Source organism: Lithobates pipiens, unplaced genomic scaffold, assembly GCF_037356315.1.
Source record: "Lithobates pipiens isolate NorthernLeopardFrog02 unplaced genomic scaffold, aLitPip1_a1.2 Scaffold_22, whole genome shotgun sequence".
Lineage (NCBI taxonomy): Eukaryota > Metazoa > Chordata > Amphibia > Anura > Ranidae > Lithobates > Lithobates pipiens.
Genome location: NW_027507784.1, coordinates 154,332,995 through 154,351,693, shown reverse-complemented (window position 1 = coordinate 154,351,693; position 18,699 = coordinate 154,332,995). Strand labels below are relative to the sequence as shown.

Genomic DNA, 18,699 nt, shown 5'->3' with positions numbered 1-18,699 from the left:
GAAGCAAGCCATCAAGTGTGGGGGGAAATGCATTGTCAAAAGATCTCCAGGATGAAGTTGTGGACAGGCCCAAGTCAGGAGATAGACACTAAATTTTTTTCAAAGGCTTTGTATTGACTGTGCCTAGAAGCACAGTGAAATCTGTTAAGAAGTGGAAGGTATTTGCTACAACACAGACCCTTTCTGGACAAAATGAAACTGAATGAAAGTCCATTGGGAATCTGTTCAGAGAGGCTACTAAGTGGCCTACAGAAACTTCTCCTGAAGCAGTATGTAAGCATAAATATTTGACAAGGAGTGGTCATTGTGTGCATGTGACAACAAAATCAAACCTTCTCCACAAATTTGGCTTGTATGGAAGGGTTGCAGAAAAAAAGCCACTCCTCAAGAACGACATGCAGTCACAGCATGGAAAATGGTGTTCTGGTCAGTAATGCTCCATTTACACCTAGGTGTTTGTAATCGCTGCGATTCTGCCCAAAATCCCAGAATTGTGGCAAGATGCAATTTCGATAACATTACTTGGCAATGGTTCCCTAATTGTGGTTTGATTTTGCCACGATTGGTGGCTGATAAATTGAGATGCTATGCTTGTTGCTCAAAAAAGTAGGAGTCTTTTGGATGGCAGGGTAGCACATTGCAATTTGCAGCTATTGCATCACAAGCTTTTGCCTGCCATTCATGGCAAAGTCGCACCACGATTAGGGTGTCATTAACAAGTAATGGCAAAGCAAACCATGTCCAGTGTTTTTTTGCAGCAATTCTAGAATTGCATTTATTACACCTGCGCTTCCAAAAAGGTGTGAATGGAGCCTAAAGCATGTAAGTGGTCATATCCTGTTATGGGGGTGTTTCTTTGCAACAGGGACTGGAGCATTTGTCGGGCTAGAAGGAAAAATGTCATCAAATGCTTGAGGAAAATCTGCTGCCCTCCAACAAAGTTGTCAATGGGGAAAAAAGTAAATGTCCTTGCTTGGCCTAGTAAGAGCCCAGATTTTAAACCCCATTGAAATAATGTGGAGTGACTTGAAGACTGCAGTCCACAAATGGTCACCATCAAATTTCACTAAACTTAAACTGCAGGGCATGGAAGAGTACATCCGTATCTTCCCCTACTGACAAAAGAAACGGGAAACTACGTGGCTTCTCAAACCAATTTCGGTTTGATCAGATGCTTTTTACGGGAGAGAAGAGACATGATCTAATAAACCCCAGATCTGTCAGAGTACCTGTCACTGCCCATGCCATCACAAAGGGATGATGTTCCTCACTTGTGATTAGCAAAACAAGTCGATTAAAATAAAAAGGGGGAGATTTTTTTTTTTTTTTTGGATCTTGTAAATGGTGACAGCGCCACACATGTGAGGTAGTGTCAGACTTTGTTTAACTCAAAACTCTTTAAGCTGTAAAGGCTTTTAAAGTGGATGTAAACCCTCACATATACTCAGTGACGTGAACCACCTCAGATGATGCACAGAGATAAAACAAATCTCCCTACATAAGTCTTGTATATCTGCTGTCTTAAAGTGGTTGTAAACCCTTACAAACCACTTTGACCTACAGGTAAACCTAGATTAAGGCTTACCTGTAGGTCCAAGAAATATTTCCTAAACCTACAGGGTTTAGGAGATCTTTACTAAAAGACAGTCACCGCTGTCTATGGCACATGCGCTGTAGACTGAGGTGCGCTGGCGCACCATTGACGTTGGCAGCATGCTGCTGCTAATGGTGATATGCCGTTAGTGGCGGCTCCCGTGCGCATGCGTGGGAGTGACGTCATTGCTGCTCCGGCGCTGTAAGTGGCCGGAGCAGCGATACCCGGAAGAAGATGGACGCTCCTTACTGCAGGGGACAGCAGTGACATCTCTGGCTCCTGTGTCAGGTAAGTGACACATAATGGGCTACTGTGCGATGCATAGTAGCCCATTATGCTTTACCTTTGCAGGGAGAAAGTGCACATGGTGTTAAGAGGAGTGGATTATTGACGTACAGCCAAGACAGCTGATTGGAGGAAAAGCGTACCACTCCACATAGGCAAAGGAAGGAATGTGCAGAGCTCTGACAAGCAAGCTCTCTGTTAATCCATTTACAGCAAACTCCCCTGACACAAATTTCAGGCTGGTTTTATCTTGGTTGACAGAACTTGTCAAGTTATGCTGATAACTGAGCAACGAAACAGCAGAAAGACACAGGACTTTGTGCTTTGGAGAGAGATGAGCAAATGCTACCAATTATATGTGCTTGGGTCAAATTTTATGAATCGGGTTTATATCCACTTTAAAAGCCTCTCCTAAGGGTAATTTAACATACCATAGTTTGTCGCCATTCAATGGCTCTGCACAATTTTATATGTGACATGTTGGGTTTATTTTTTTACAGCATATTTTTGTATCGCACAACAAATGAAGTGGGAATTATATATTTTTTTTTTATTTAAAAAAAAATTGATAAACCCTTGTGCAAATATTGGATGAAATGAGAAATTTTAACAATTTTATTCTCCAGGGCCTTTGATTTGAGAATATATATTTTATTTGGAGGTTCTGTTTAAAATCTACATCAAAAAATGCAATTTGCAAATCTCATAAACCTATACTTTATTCATAATAAAAAATAGAAAATGGATCAAATGTTTGAACTGAGAAATGTACCAGTTTAACCACTTCCATTTCTCAGTATACCACATCCGGTGCTTTTAGTGTAGATATATGAATGGTGCCTGCAGCTTGTGGGCAAATCCTTGCACTAGCGGCAGTTCAGCTCCTTGATCATTTCTACAGGTGGTGGGACGTGTGTGATCAGCAAGCTGGAGAGAGAATCTGCTGGCGGCGGAAGTTTACGATGGAGCTGACCGAGGACCAGATGGCCCCCCCGATAGTCTGAGGCCGGGCACAACGTGTCCAGCCCTGGCAGTTGAGGGGTGTTTTTTTTTTTTATCTCAGGCTCTTCAGCCTAGAGTTAGGAGTCTTATAGACCCCACATCTAAAAGAGGATATGTCATGTTGTATTCCTATTACAAGGGATGTTTATATTCCTTGTAATCGGAATAAAAGCAATCAATTTTTTATTTTTTTATTTTTTAAAGGTAACATGTAAAAATAAAAACCTTTTTTTTAAATTGAATTTATTTTCAATTTTAAGTGCCATAGCTTGTGCCTGCATATGTAAATCACGTTCAAACCACACATGAGGTATTGCTGCGAACGTTCGAGCGGGAGCAATAATTCTACTGCAAGACCTCCACAAAAAAATTTTTTTTTTTAAAAAGCGCAGCCTGTGGAGATTTTTTATGTATCGAAGTTTGGCTCCATTCCACATGTGCGCAGTTTTAAGCGTGACAAGTTGGGTATCTATTTACTTGGCATAACATCTTAAACATTATACAAAAAAGGGCTTGCTTTCATGGGAGGAAAGAAACAAAAAACAGTATAGTGTTTTGTTTCGTTTTCTTTTTGTTGTGTTTTTTTCCCCAAAAAATCACATTTGTAAAATTGCTGCACCAGTACCACATGACAAAACATTTGACAGCATGACAACAAATAACTGTGTGTGTGTGTGTGTTTAGAGCTGCACAGTTAATTGTCAAGCATCGTTATCGCGATCTTGACTAAAGTGTATCACAATTCTTTCTATGCATAAAATTCTCTCTGCTCTTCTGAAGCCACAGCAGTCAAAAGAAAGGAAGAAAAAAAACAAACTGGCCAGTCTGCCAAGAATCAAAATGTTCTTCAGTTGAACTTAAGTATAAACATTGTAACAATTTGTCAATGGAATAGACTGTGTTTAAGTGAAAAAAAGTTTAACCACTTAAACATTTAAAACTTTTTCTGACATTTTGTTTTAAAGTTAAAATCTTTTATTTTTATTTTTTTATTTATTTATTTTTTTTTGCTAGAAAACTACTTGCAGCCCCCAAATCTGTCTCTCTCTGTCTCTCTGAAAGATTTTACATTGCTAGAATTGTGATCTTATTATGCTAAGCTGTGTGTATAATTTTTCTTTTCTTTTTATGGGGTGCTCCAAATTGAAATTTTGGTGCCGAAACCAAAAATACAGGGCGCACTTAGCCGAAACCCGAAAGTGACAGTTTTTTTTTTAAATATAATTTGTATTTGACTTTTAAATGTCATCAATTTAAATATACAGGCGACCCCCTGCTTAGACATCTGACTTGCAAACGATTCCTACTTACAAATGGAGGGAGACCACAGGAAGTGAGAGTAAAGCTACCCCTAGGAAGGCAAATTCACTCCTGTAAGGCTGCTTTCACACTGCAGCGGGAGCGGCGTCGGCGGTAAAGTGCCGCTATTTTTAGCGGCGCTTTACCGTCGTTTTAGCGGCGGTGTGCGGGCGCTAGCGGGGTGGTTTTAACCCCCGCTAGCGGCCGAAAAGGGGTTAAACCCACCCGCAAAGCGCCGCTGTAGCGGCGCTTTGCTGGCGGTATTGCCGCTGTGTCCCATTGATTTCAATGGGTAGGAGCGGTGAATACACCGCTCCTTCACCGCTGCAAAGATGCGGCTAGCAGGACTTTTTTCACCGTCCTGCCAGCGCATCGCTCCAGTGTGAAAGCCCTCCGGCTTTCACACTGGAGTTAAAGGGGCCGGTTTTTTTCAGGCGTTACACAGGCGCTATTTTTAGCGCTGTAACGCCTGAATACCGCCCCAGTGTGAAAGCAGCCTAAGAGTTAATATGGGAAAAAGGTGTCTCCACAGATTTATCACCAGTCTGTTTCCCTAACAACCCAAAATTTTCAAAAGCCAATTGTCACTGGGACAGAAAGTAAGGTAAAGCCTTCTGTACAGGGGCACAGACAGCTAAACAAATGTTACATAGGGTGCCAACCCTTCCCTATGCTATCCAAAAAGCTTAAAAATAGATTTTTTGGCTGAAGCTACACTTGAAAATGTACCTGTTCTGACTTGCAAACAGATTCAACTTAAGAACAAACCTACAAACCCTAACTTGTTTGTATCCCGGGGACTGCCTGTATAAGAATTCATTGTTGCCCATTATTAGCACCTTTTTTTTAATGCAAGAAAAGCTCAAGAAAAATGCAAGGAAAAATGCAGTCTCTGACCATCTCTTGTATCATGTCTGTAATCTTAAACTTAGTGTTGCTCAACCCCACAACAGTAAAATTGGTCTGTATATGCAGAATAGCATCCTTGTTATACTCACTGTGGAACTTTAAGGGGGGAACCTCTGTATTGTGTAATAAGGCTCTCTGGGCAAGGCCAGATAAGAGTGGTCCCCCTGCACATGCTCTGTTTGGTCGCTATTGCTGTAGAGATCATTTTCTTGCTAGTCAGGTCACATGGTATTGACCTCACACATTTAGGTGTGTATACAGATCCTAAATGACAGCCCAGTCCCTCCCTCCATAGGCAGTAACTACACAGTGGGTGGGATGTTGCATCTTGATTCATGGATGATCTGCCTCTCATAACAGCATGAGGACACAGGCTGTAGTGGAAATCTCCTCCCACCTGAACACTCAGATCAGTCAAAAAGGTACATAGTGGCAGTATTTTAATGTAAAAAGATTTATAAGCTGTGGGCGAGAATGAATAATTTTTTTTCATCTTACTGGTTTTAGTAACACTTAAATGCACTGCTGATAGTATTATCAAAATTTCCATTCGGTCTACCCCTAGCAGATCTGATACAGAAGATGGTCAGACTGCAGACCTGATAGACCATTGCAGCCTCACCAGTGCCACTGATCAGAGCGACTATCTCCTGCAGTGTCGGGGAGCTGGTTTTGAATTTCTCTACCAGTGTGCTGCCTCCTGTGATTTCACATTGATTTGATGTCCCGGCATCGGATCAGTGTACCCTCTATCACAGGAGGTAGGACATTGTTACTGCAGCCATCTGAACCATTCAGCTCCATAACACATGAGTTTGCTGCTCTGCGTGATGGGGGGGGGGGGAGATGACGGATGACCCCCCCCCCCACAATGTGCAGCACACAGGGCTGAAATTTACAGTAACAAGTCTGAATTTTGAGCAGGACAAAAAAAGCTGGGAAAGGAAGTGGTACTAAAAAGGAAGAACATTTTCCAACAGATCAGTGACCTGATTGGGTATAAAAAAAGTCAGAGCACCTCAAACGTAAAGATCACCAATCTGTGAAAAGTTACTTGCAAAGACTTAAAATATACCATATTCTACAGTACATAATACCATTCAAAGATTTTGAGACTGGAGAAATCTGTGTGCAGGGGACAATTCCGCAGTGCAATTTTGGATGCCTGTCATCTTTGGGCTCAGGTGCCACGTCATTAAACAGGCCTGATCCTGTGATCGGACATCAGTGCATGGTCTTAGGAATACTTCCAAAAATCACTGTCTGAAAACTGTTTGCTGTGCCATCATGAGAGAGATCCAAGTTTTAGGGCAGCATATGCTTGTGTGTGTGTATATATAATATATATTGTACAGGATGCCGTGGCTGGGTCCTGGAAGGACGCTATATTTCCCCTCTGTTTGTTTGGGTTGTGGTCTGTTTAAGGGAATAAAATTGATTAACCCACCTGTTAAGGAGGTGTCTTTAAAAAACAAGACAGGAAGTGGTAGATGAGTGTGGAGGAGTGGAGAAGACATGGTGGATGGTGTTTATTTTGGACTGCAGCAACTAAAGTGGACAGCAGTGTCCTGTTTGGAAGGCTCCTGGCAGGGGAAGCTACCTGCCATCAAGATCAAGCTCTGTTTTGATAAAGACAGCTATTCTGGACTTTGCAAGTCGGCGAGACTACAAACCCTTTTTCCCTTTGTTTTTGGCTGCTGTAAAGCTATTTAAGTTAATAAACCCTTTGTTGTATGAAAAGCCTGTGTCCTGCGATCTACCTGGTCCCCCGAACATTACAAGTGGTGCTCGAATGCGGGCAGGACAAAGTAACATGCGTTTTTTTTTCCTTTTTTTTTTTTTGCATTGGGTTTAAACTGACATTTAAAGGGACAGTACGGTGAATTTATGTCCTGGGTTAAAGCTGCACAACTGTTGAAAGCTGAAACAATGGAGGAGCTAATTAAACAGCTGTCCTTGGCTAATATGCAAGTGCAGACTCGCCATGAGGAAGCTAATCAGCGCTTAGCAGCCCAGCAAGCGACCCTACAAGAGGTTATGCAGGCTCAGATGGCTGTCTTAAAAGAAGCAATGCAACAGCTTTCTCAGAGCCGTGAACAAGTGGCTGTTGCCCCTGGCAACCAGGTGACCATAAGGGCAAGCCATTTTTTGCAGAAACTGTCCCTGAGTGATGACGTAGAGGCATTTCTGGCTACATTTGAGAGGACAGCAGAGAGAAGGGTGGCCCCAGGGCCAGTGGTCTGGCTTAATTGCTCCTTTCCTCACTGGAGATTCTCAAAAAGCCTATTTCGACCTACCACCAGAAGACGCTAAAGATTATCAAAAATTAAAGGCGGAAATACTGGCTCGGTTGGGGGTGACTACGGCTGTCCGGACCCAACGAGTGCACCAATGGAAGTATCGTCCAGATCGGGCACTGCGGTCTCAAATGCATGACCTGGTGCAACTAGTAAAAAAAATGGCTGCAGCCCGAAGTGTTGTCTGGTCCCCAAATTGTGGAGCGGGTCGTGCTGGACCGATACTTAAGGTCACTGCCAGACGACCTTCAACGGTAGGTCAGCCATGGAGACCCGAAAACGGTGAACCTCCTTGTCGAGATGGTGGAACGATATACAGTGGTGGAGGATCTGCTTGGCCCTACCAAGCGTCAAGGGCCCAGTCTGCCACGGCTTTTCCGACCAACTGCCACCCTTCGAAAGGATGTCCCCAGGAGCCCTGGAACCAACACCCCGGAAGGCCAAGAGTCACACCCGTTACCCCCTCAGCGACCTGTTCCTGTTCAGAGAGGAGGGGAGGTACAATGTTGGCGATGTCATGCCCGGGCCCATTGCAGGAAGAGCCCATGGAATGCGGGGTTCTTCGAAGGGGGTCGTTTTATGCCCATGAAGCCTGTACAACACATCTTGACCTTGGAGAGGGGAAGTTTGAGTGTGAAGTCCAAGTGAACCACCACCCTGCACAGGCTTTGCTGGACTCTGGAAGCATGGTAACCCTGGTTCACCCTAGAGTAATTGGGAAGATCGGGCCGGTAAGCAAAATTTTGCGGGTTGTGTGCATTCATGGGAACACTAGAGGGTACCCTCTCATCTCGGTGTCCATCTCCACAGCATGTGGCACTGGTACTCAAGAGGTGGGGGTGGTAAAGAACTTGGTACATGACGTTATCATAGGACGTGACTGTCCGTTATTTGCAAAACTTTGGAGACAAGGAGAACTATCTGAAAGGTCCAGAGACTGGGAAGAAACTAGTCCCTCTGTTCCTGTTGTTGAGGGTAATAACCCTGAGATGCCACATGTTCGTAATATGGACCCAGTTGATAAAAACGCCAAGACTTTGGTTAATAATGATGAAAATAGTGCTGATACTGTTAAGGATGTCAATATGTGGGGTTCTCAGACCTACCTGAACACTGAGGGGGGGGGGGGGGAACCTTCCCCGCTTCAGGTAATGCTGGGGGAAGAGGATGAGGAAATGGCCTCTACCCCTGACTTGCCAGATTTGGGTGTTCCCCAGGGGGCATTTGGTACTGCCCAGATGCAGGACCCCACTTTGGCCAGGGCACTGGAAAAGGTTGTAGTAATAAATGGGGAGCCCCAAGAGCCAGGTGCTAATGAGCGGTGGCCACATTTTTCAATATGTAATGAATTGCTTTATCGGGTTACTAAAGTGAGAGAAAATGTGGTAGAACAATTATTGGTACCCCAACAGTATAGACGCAAGGTCCTGGACCTGGCCCATGATGATGTTTTAGGGGGACACCTGGGAGTTGAAAAGACGGAGGCACGGATCGCCGACCGCTTTTACTGGCCAGGCTTGAAAGCAGAGGTAAGGAGATACTGTACCTCTTGTCCCACCTGTCAGTTGACCGCTCCGGCGACACATTTCCGGAGCCCGTTGGTCCCTCTGCCCATAATTGAGGTCCCATTCGAGAGGATAGCCATGGATATAGTGGGTCCCTTGGTAAAGTCGGCTCGAGGTCATTCTTACATACTGGTGATCCTCGATTATGCCACTCGATATCCTGAGGCGCTACCCCTGCGGAATACCTCCTCTAAGGCTATTGCACGGGAGTTATTCCAGTTGTTTACACGGACAGGTTTTCCCAAGGAAATACTCACAGACCAGGGCACCCCGTTTTTATGTCGAAGGTTATGGCTGATGTATGCAAACTGTTCCGGATTAAACAGCTGCGCACATCGGTCTACCATCCCCAAACAGATGGATTGGTAGAATGTTTTAATAAGACCCTTAAGTCTATGCTCAAGAGAGTGGTACAAAGGGATGGGAAAGACTGGGACTGCCTGTTACCAGCTCTCCTGTTTGCTATCCGAGAAGTGCCCCAGGCCTCCACTGGGTTTTCGCCCTTTGAATTGGTATATGGGCGGAGACCTCGTGGATTACTGGACTTTGTTAAAGAAGAATGGGAAAGTGAACCAATTCAGCATAAGTCTTCTTGAATATGTCTCTCAAATGCAGGAGAGGATCCGAACTGTGATGCCGCTAGTTAAGGAACATTTACAAAAAGCCCATGAGGCTCAACGACGGGTCTATAATAGGGCAGCCAAAATTAGGAACTTCCAAGTGGGGGATCGAGTAGCAGTGTTGATTCCCACTGTGGTAAGTAAATTCTTGGCCAGATGGCAAGGCCCTTTCGAGGTTGTAGAAAAAATGGGAGAGGTAAATTATAGAGTCCACCAGCCAGGCAAGAGGAAACCCTTCCAGATATATCATGTAAATTTGTTAAAGCCCTGGACAGACAGGGAACCAGTGACCTCCCTGGCTAGTACAAAACTTGAGCCTCGGGTTGAGGTGGAGAGTGTCCAAGTAGCAAATACCCTGTCTAAAACCCAAAGTCAGCAGGCAAAGGAGTTCTTGCAGAGAAATAAAGAAAAATTTTCAGACTTGCCAGGGCTCACTAGTGTCATAGAGCATGATATTGTTACAGAACCAGGAGTCAAAGTTTTTGTCCGGCCCTACCGCATCCCAGAGGCTCAAAGGAAGGCCGTTTTCAGAGGAAGTATAAAAGATGTTAGACCTAGGGATTATTGAGGAATCGCAGAGTGAGTGGTCGAGCCTGATTGTGTTGGTACCGAAGCCCAACGGGACTCTGCGATTCTGCAATGATTTCCGGAAACTTAATGAAGTTTCCCGGTTTGATGCCTACCCCATGCTCCGGGTAGATGAGCTTATTGAGAGACTAGGTCCAGCCAGGTATATCACTACGTTAGACCTTACCAAGGGATATTGGCAAATACCGTTGACTAAGGCTGCTAGAGAGAACTGCTTTTTCTACCCCAGAGGGGAGTTTTCAGTACAAAAGGATGCCTTTTGGATTGCAAACTGCTCCAGCCACGTTCCAGAGAGCAATGGATAGGATTTTACGACCTCACCGGAAGTATGCCTCGGTATACTTGGACGATATAGTCATTTTTAGCAAAGACTGGGAATCACATTTGCCCAAAGTGCAGGCAGTGCTGGACTCTCTTTGGAAGGAGGGGTTTACAATAAACCCTGAAAAATGTGCTTTGGGAATGGAGGAGGTGAAATACCTGGGTTATATCGTAGGTAGAGGGGTAGTGAAACCGCAGGTCAACAAGATAGAGGCTATACAGAATTGGCCCCGCCCCCTCACAAAAAAAGCAGGTACGTGCATTCCTGGGCATGGTGGGATACTACAGGAGGTTTGTACCCAACTTTGCCACGTTGGCGGCTCCGTTGACCGATCTGACTAAGGGTCGGAAATCGGTCATGGTGGAGTGGAATGCAGACGCTGAGAAGGCTTTTTGGAGCTCAAGTCGGCGCTGTGCCAACACCCTGTCCTGGTAGCACCTAATTTTTCAAGAGTTTGTTGTCCAGACTGATGCTTCCGATGTAGGATTGGGAGCGGTGTTGTCACAGGTTATTCATGGCAAGGAACACCCGATAGTCTTCCTCAGCAGGAAGTTAACATCAGTGGAGAAAAACTATGCCATAATTGAACGAGAGTGTCTGGCCATTAAGTGGGCTCTGGAATCCCTCAGATATTACCTTTTGGGGAGGAAGTTTAGGTTGATTTCTGACCATGCCCCTTTAACATGGCTGAGACAGGGAAAAGGGACTAATGCCAGGGTTACCCGGTGGTTCCTGGCACTCCAGGAATTTAAATTTGTAGTGGAGCATAGGCCCGGGAGACTGCATCAAAATGCAGATGCCCTCTCCCGAGTCCATTGTCTGAGCTCCACTGTTGCCTCCACCTCCTTGGCGTTGGGGCACAGGGGGGGGATATGTACAGGACGCCGTGGCTGGGTCCTGGAAGGATGCTATATTTCCCCTCTGTTTGGGTTGTGGTCTGTTTAAGGGAATAAAATTGATTAACCCACCTGTTAAGGAGGTGTCTTTAAAAAAACAAGACAGGAAGTGGTAGATGAGTGTGGAGGAGTGAGAAGACATGGTGGATGGTGTTTATTTTGGACTGCAGCAACTAAAGTGGACAGCAGTGTCCTGTTTGGAAGGCTCCTGGCAGGGGAAGCTACCTGCCATCAAGATCAAGCTCTGTTTTGATAAAGACAGCTATTCTGGACTTTGCAAGTCGGTGAGACTACAAACCCTTTCTCCTTTTTGTTTTTGGCTGCTGTAAAGCTATTCAAGTTAATAAACCCTTTGTTGTATGAAAAGCCTGTGTCCTGCGATCTACCTGGTCCCCCGAACATTATATATATTCAAAGAAAAAAAAGTTGGCTAGCAAATGCATCTCTTGGTTATTTTAGCTAAAAGGAAGGACCACCTGTCTGCAAATGAGGTCAGTTTAGTTTTATATACCGTGTTTCCCCGAAAGTAAGACAGTGTCTTACTTTATTTTTATCCCCAAAAGCCCCACTATGTCTTACTTTCGGGGTATGTCTTATATTGGAAAAAAATTGTCGAATTTTTTGTTTTAACCATAAAATTAACATTTATTAACAACCTGAACAGTATTGTATTCACCACAAAACGGTTTTATAAAAGGAAGTGCCAAGAATGTCTTGTTACAACATTGCATAACATGTAAAACAATGAAAAATGGTAAGAACGAACAGTGGAATACTGGAAGATAAAACAGATTTATTCCATGACAACCATGTCATCATCCTCAGGAATATCATCATAAACATCCACACTCTTAGGTTCCTGTGGATTTTCTTGGGACTCTCGGGACGACATTTCTTGCCGAATCATTGGCCCATATTTCTCATGGGTAGCAACGGCACTGTCCTGAAATGAGCAGGCTTTGTCCAGGTAGCCAGCTCGCAGTGCATTTGCAACGCAGGTGTTAGTGATCTTTTTCCAAGAATTCTTCACCCAGTTAACAATCTCTGGCAGTCTGGGCTTCACAAAGTTCCCACGTACATTTCTCTCCATTCGGTTTTCAATGTAGTCATTGATTTCCACACGCAGATAGTCCTTGAACGGCTTGTTAATGGCGATATCGAGAGTCTGAAGATAAGCCGTCATCCCTGCAGGAATCATGATTTGGTCGATTCTCCGCTCATGAAGGAAGTTTTTCATGGGTTTGGCGTGGTGTGTGCTGGCTGCATCCCAGATCAGCATCCCTCTTTTGTTCCCGCGCATTACAAGCGGCAGCATTAAATCAAGCCACTTTCTTATAACATCTTGTGTGGCCCAGGCTTTTTCAGTTTCCAGCACATAAATGCCAGAAACCCGCTCAATCTTCTCCTTCTTGCCCTTTGCAATGAGTAGCGGTGTTGCTTTAGTGCCATCCAGACGAATCGTCAAAATGCAGGTGACACGTGCACTTTCATAAGCGGTGGAGGGAACGTACACTGAGGAGGCACCTCGTTGATCAATGGTGGTTTGAGCTGCTTGGCCCATGAACACGGCAGTTTCATCCATGGCGATCATGTTGCAAAGACTGTATTTAGAGAAGTCAATGTCATCCACAAACTTCTTGTAGGCTAATGCACGTTTTAACAATCTCAGCATCTTCCAATCTAAAGAGGGTTGTGGATCTTCTCAAAGACAGGTCATTGCGTTCAAGAAAGTTATCCACCCAGTGCTGTGATGCCTTGAGTTGTTCAGGGGAAATGTCAAACTGTGGCGACACTGCAAGGGCATATTCCTGAATCTGAGCCCTGGTCACCACCAATGTCTTTGCTCTCCTGTCTGCAACCCACTCAGAGACCAGGCTTTCCAGCTCTGTATACATTGGTTGCCGACCACATCCAATCTTGCGCTTTTTAGCCATTCCGCTCTCCACTTTTTCACTCAGGTTAGTGTATTCTGCACGCCATTTTTGGACCAGTCGGTGATCCAACATTTTCTCCTTGCAGAACTGCACTACATTTTTGCCCCAAGATTCTTTGACAATCGCTTTTTTATACTCCACGGTGTAACTCTTCCTTTTACCACTGGAACCGGAAGCGCTCATGTCTAGGGGCTAAAATATAGCATACGGTATAAGCACTGCTTGTGGCTCCGTATCACAGTCTCCCATAGGGTTACAGCCCCATACAGTATCCCACACAGCGTGTTTTTGTATGTTGTCCATGGTCCTGATGGACCACGGAAAACATTACTGCTGCTCCCGCGGCCTCCACATCCCTCCGCTCATCCCGCTCTAACCGTCCGCATCCCGCAGTTAAAGGGGCACTGACAGCTAAAAAAACTGTGTAAAATGTTTTTTTTTTTTAGTGTATATGCATTTTATGCGCTACAGAAGAGGACTACAAGTCCCAGCAAGCAAGGCTGCACTGCATTAGAGGACTACAAGTCCCAGCATGCAAGTCGGAGGGGGGGGCGCTGGCCTGGCACCCCCCAGGGTGTGGCACCCGGTGCGGCCCGCACCCCCCGCCCCACTCTTAGTACGCCACTGGAGGCGGCAATACCCCCGTGTTTCCCCGAAAATAAGACATATGTCTTTCGGGGTGCGGCTTATATTAGCCGACCCCTCAAACTCCCGATACGTCTTACTATCGGGGAAACACGGGATATGGATATATATATATATATATATATATATATATATATATATATATATATATATATATATATATATATATATATATATATATATATATATATATATATATATATATATATATATATATATTTATATTTTTTTTTTTTTTTTTTGTTTCAAAACTTTGTAAATAAGTACGGTTTCTCCTTCACTGATGAGGCGGCACTGATGAGGTGGCATTGATGGACACGGATAGCTGGTACAGATAGGCAGCATTGTACTGATGGATGCCAATCAGTGATGCCCATTGTGGGCACTGACTGGAATCCTTGGTGGTCTAGGGTGGCATTACCTGGTGCTGGGCATCTCCTGGTGGCGTCCCTGGTGGTCCAGTGTGGGCATCCTCGGGGGGGGGGGGGGGGCTGCGCTGATAATCGATTAGCACAGAATCCCCCCCCCCCCCGTCAGGGAGCAACCGATCGGCTCTCCTCTACTCGCGTCTGACAGACGCGAGCAAGGAGAAGTCTATCAACGGCTCTTCCTATTTACACTGATCAGCCGTGATTGGACATGGCTGATCGCGTGGTAAAGAGTCTCCGTCAGAGGCTCTTTACCGAGATCATTGTTGCGGGGTGTCAGACGGACACCCCGCAACAACTTTTGCCGTGATGCGTGCCCCTGGGGGCACGCAGCAGCTCAAAATCCTGAGGACTTCATATGACGCCCAGTCAGGATTTTGAAACCACTTTGCAGCCGTCATTTGCCTATAGGGCAGGCGGCAAGTGGTTAACATTATTACTAGTTTTTATTGAATTGGCCATTGATTTTGATTATCATTTTTATACATTTATACATTTGTAGTCCTATAGAATGATTAACAATATTATATATTTTTTTTCTAAGACATTTAAAGTATTATATGGAAAGGAGTGTGTGTGTGTGTGTGTGTGTGTGTGTGTGTGTATATATATTTTAATAATCCACCCTCCACTCCGTTGCACTACTTACTGCATTTTCTTAATTTTTTTTTTTTTTAATTCCTTATTTCTTTTATAACAAATGTTTCATCATTACAAACCAAAATACATTATTATTAGATATAGTACTTATCACTTATACAGTTTGTACATAAATTCCTTATTTCTAATACCTTACATATGGTCAATCCACGGCATTTCCTTAATTTAACCTGTGTTCTTATAACATAGCCCAGCCACAAGCTCCAAAACGCTCAGGTGTGAATGGGGCATAAGGAAACAATTGGCAGTACTCCGTGTAGTTGTTCTGACATTTAATAGATGCAGAAAAAACCTTTGGTGTGGACTGTTTCTTTAGATCTACCCAGATTCCTAGTGGAATTAATGTGACAAAATGATGTATGCAACAGCCCAAATCCATTTTGATCAGAACTGGAACCAGGCAGGGTTATTGCCCTATCCCCTTATGTTTTCTAATAGTGCACCTACTAAACCATAAGATTTCTTCAACAGTAAAAGTTTGGAAATGCACATAAAATTAGTCTACCAGCTTTTCTCAACCTTTTCAACACAGAGGAACCCTTGAAATAGTTCTCCAGTCTTGGGGAACCCCTGCTGAAAATTTTAAATCTACAACTCATGATACATTAGTGTGATGGTCATTAGGAAGAATTGCCTCCTTACAGATACCTAAAATGATCAATGGTGTCGGTGGGAACTTCTTCAAGAGGCAGAAAATGCCCAATGCTGAAGGAACCCCTAGCAGCCTCTGGAGGAACCCTGGCTGAGAATCGCTGCTCTATACTGTTGACCTTCTACTATATGAATTGTATTTGAAATGTAATCGTAACCTAAGGAAGGAAAATTGTTGTTCTTCACTATACCAATACAACTCGATAAGGTGCTTAGTGTACAAGACCATTTCCTCTATGTATGGAAACTGGCACCGAGTTTGATGGTGGTTAATGCACAGCCACCAGATTGCTTCCGTCTGATAATGGCACAGCTGTACCCACTATGGAAGAACGGTCCAGTGACCTGTCATAAAATGAGAACCTGTCTCCCAGGCTAACCGATTTGAAATGACTAATAAACCTAATAATAATATTCCATAAACCTAATAACTAACTAGGCCTGGGATGTATATGGTGGCTGCATTCGTTTTTTAACCTTTTTAAGCTTTTTTTTTTTTTTTTTTTCTTTCTTCTCCTTTCAGCTTTGTTGTCCCCTCTATGACAGGCAGTGTAATGTACTCGCTATCCTGAGACAAAATTCTATAGATATGTAACAATGACTAATGCTGCGTACACACGACCGGACTTTGTGGAGGAATAGGTCTGATAACCGTCCCTTTTTGGACATTCCGATTGTGTGTGGGCTTCATCTGACTTAAAAAAAAAAATAATCAGACGGACCTAGAAATAGAACATGTGTTAAATCTTCCCGCCGTACCCAGTTCCTACCTGGAAGCCCGTTCGTCTGTATGCTGGTCCGACCGACCAGATACGACGCAAGAGCAGCTACAGCACCTGCCCGCGAGGATGTTTCGCGCTGGTTCTCGGCTACAGGGTACTGTACATCTCACGCTCGCTGCAATAGGAAAAACATTTTTCCTATTGCAGCGAGAGAGAGGCGACCAATGTCCATTACGTCTGGTATGGATTTTAAGGGGGCCCCCTCCCGCTCAAAAACAAAAACAAAACAAAAAAGTGTGGCGGTCTCCCCAAAGTCTATACCAGACCCTTATCTGAGCACGCAGCCCAACTGGTCCCCTCCTGAACCTTACCAGGCCGCATGCCCTCAACATGGGGACAAGGGCCTCTTCCCGACAACCCTGGTTGTTGGTTGTCTGGGTCTGCGGGCCCCCCAGATCCCAGCCTCCCACCCTATGTGAATAAGTGTGGGGTACATCGTACACCTACCCATTCACCTGTGGGAAAAAGTGTTGCACACTAGACAGGTTTTTAAAGTAATTAGGCAGCTCCGGGGGTCTCTTCCGACTCCTCTGCTCTCTGGCCTTCTCTCCCTCGCTGCTCCTTATTCTTCTTTCTCCCGCTCCTCCGCTCTGCATGTTGGGACTGTGTTGTCATAAGGGGCGTGGTCATCAGGTGACATCACCCGGTGACCCCACCCCATGCCTATGTAAATCGTAGCGCACACAGCATTACAGTGGGAGAGAGCGCCATGTCAAAATCGGAAGAGAACGGGGAAGAAGACGGAAAAGACCAGGCTACCGCTAGCAAAAGGGCAGAAGATGGTAGAGGAGCCTGGGAGAGATGGCCGGAGAGAGCAGAGGAGTCGGAGACCCCCGAGCTGCCTAATAAATTACTTTAAAAACCTGTCTTGTGTGTGTGTGTGTGTGTGGTGTTTTTTTTATTTATTTTTATTTTTTTTCCCGCAGGTGAATGGTGAAAACGTATTCACATAGGGTGGGGGGCTCCTGGATTGTGATGCACACCCCGACAACCAACGGCCAGGGTTGTCTGGAAGAGGCCCTTGTCCTCATCAACATGGGGTCAAGGTGCTTTGGGGTGGGGGGGGCCGCAGGGTGCCCCCTTCCCCAAAGCACCTACACCCCATATTGAGGTCATGCGGCCTGGTAGGGTTTGGGGGGGGGGCGCTTGCTCCTCCCCACCCCCTTTCCTTACCAGCTGGGCTGCATGCTCAGATAATGGTCTGGTATGGACCTTGGAGGGACCCCCCACACAGTTTTTTTTCAGCATAAGGGGTTCTCCTTAAAATCCATAACAATGACGGACTCACAAGGTGTCAATCTCGCCAATATAAAAGCAGCGAGATTGACTTTTCTAGTACCACCTCACGTTCAAAATGAATGGACTTTTAGTACATGTGTGTGAAAGTCCGGTCTTGTGTACGTGGCATTAGTGTTTTAATACTAGCGAGCACATCTCTCCTTCTCTTCAGAAAATAGGCTAGAGTTCTGTTACCATGGAGGTAAACTGGACAGGACTGTAACTCTTTGTGGGATTTTAGTGCAGTACAGTGTATTATTTATTTATTTTTCACAATCGAATATAACAAAACGTTTTCAGTGATGTTGAAAAAAAAAAATCCATCAGCGATTAAGTCGCTATTTAAAATGTGCTGGCTTGCAATGGGTTAAGTTAAGACATGTATGCCACCTTTACGGACTGCTCTTTTTATTTGAAATTCATAGTTTTCCAGTGCTGTACTCCCACTGATTTGGCGGGAGATGCTGCTGCTATGTGAATGGCTTTTTCTTCCCTTTCCATTCATCGAAGGCTTCCTAATTTGTGAATGGGTTCATGTTTGCAGGGTTTTATTCATGCTGACACTGAGGTGTGCTGACAATTTGCACTTTGTTGCGTACAATAAATATTTTTGACTGATATGTATATTTGTCTTTCGTTTCAGACCTTGCATCAGAGTCTAACCCATCTGACCATCCAAGAGCTAGCACAATTTTTCTCAGCAAGTCTCAGACTGATGGTAAGGATTTTTATTTTTATTTTCTTCCAAACCCAGGACGGAAATGTAATATTGCAGTTTACAAGTTGTTAGATATAGTGGCTACATTATTATTATTATTATTTATTTTTTTATTGTTTTTAGGCTTTTTTTAATTTTTATATTCTCACCTAATCCATAATCCTACCAGTAGCACAATTTTCCTAAAGTGGTTGTACATCTACAACCAACCACTTTTACCTACAGG

General features: G+C 44.4%; 1 protein-coding gene across 1 annotated transcript in view; it reads left to right on the top strand.

The window, feature by feature from the left end:
- CCNYL1 (cyclin Y like 1) overlaps nucleotides 1–18,699 on the top strand; it is a 121,460-nt gene that overhangs the window by 32,224 nt on the left and 70,537 nt on the right. Inside the window, exon 2 of the mRNA XM_077448493.1 lies at nucleotides 18,399–18,473. Coding sequence (XP_077304619.1) covers nucleotides 18,399–18,473 — 75 coding nt within the window. The remainder of the gene's footprint in view (nucleotides 1–18,398; nucleotides 18,474–18,699) is intronic.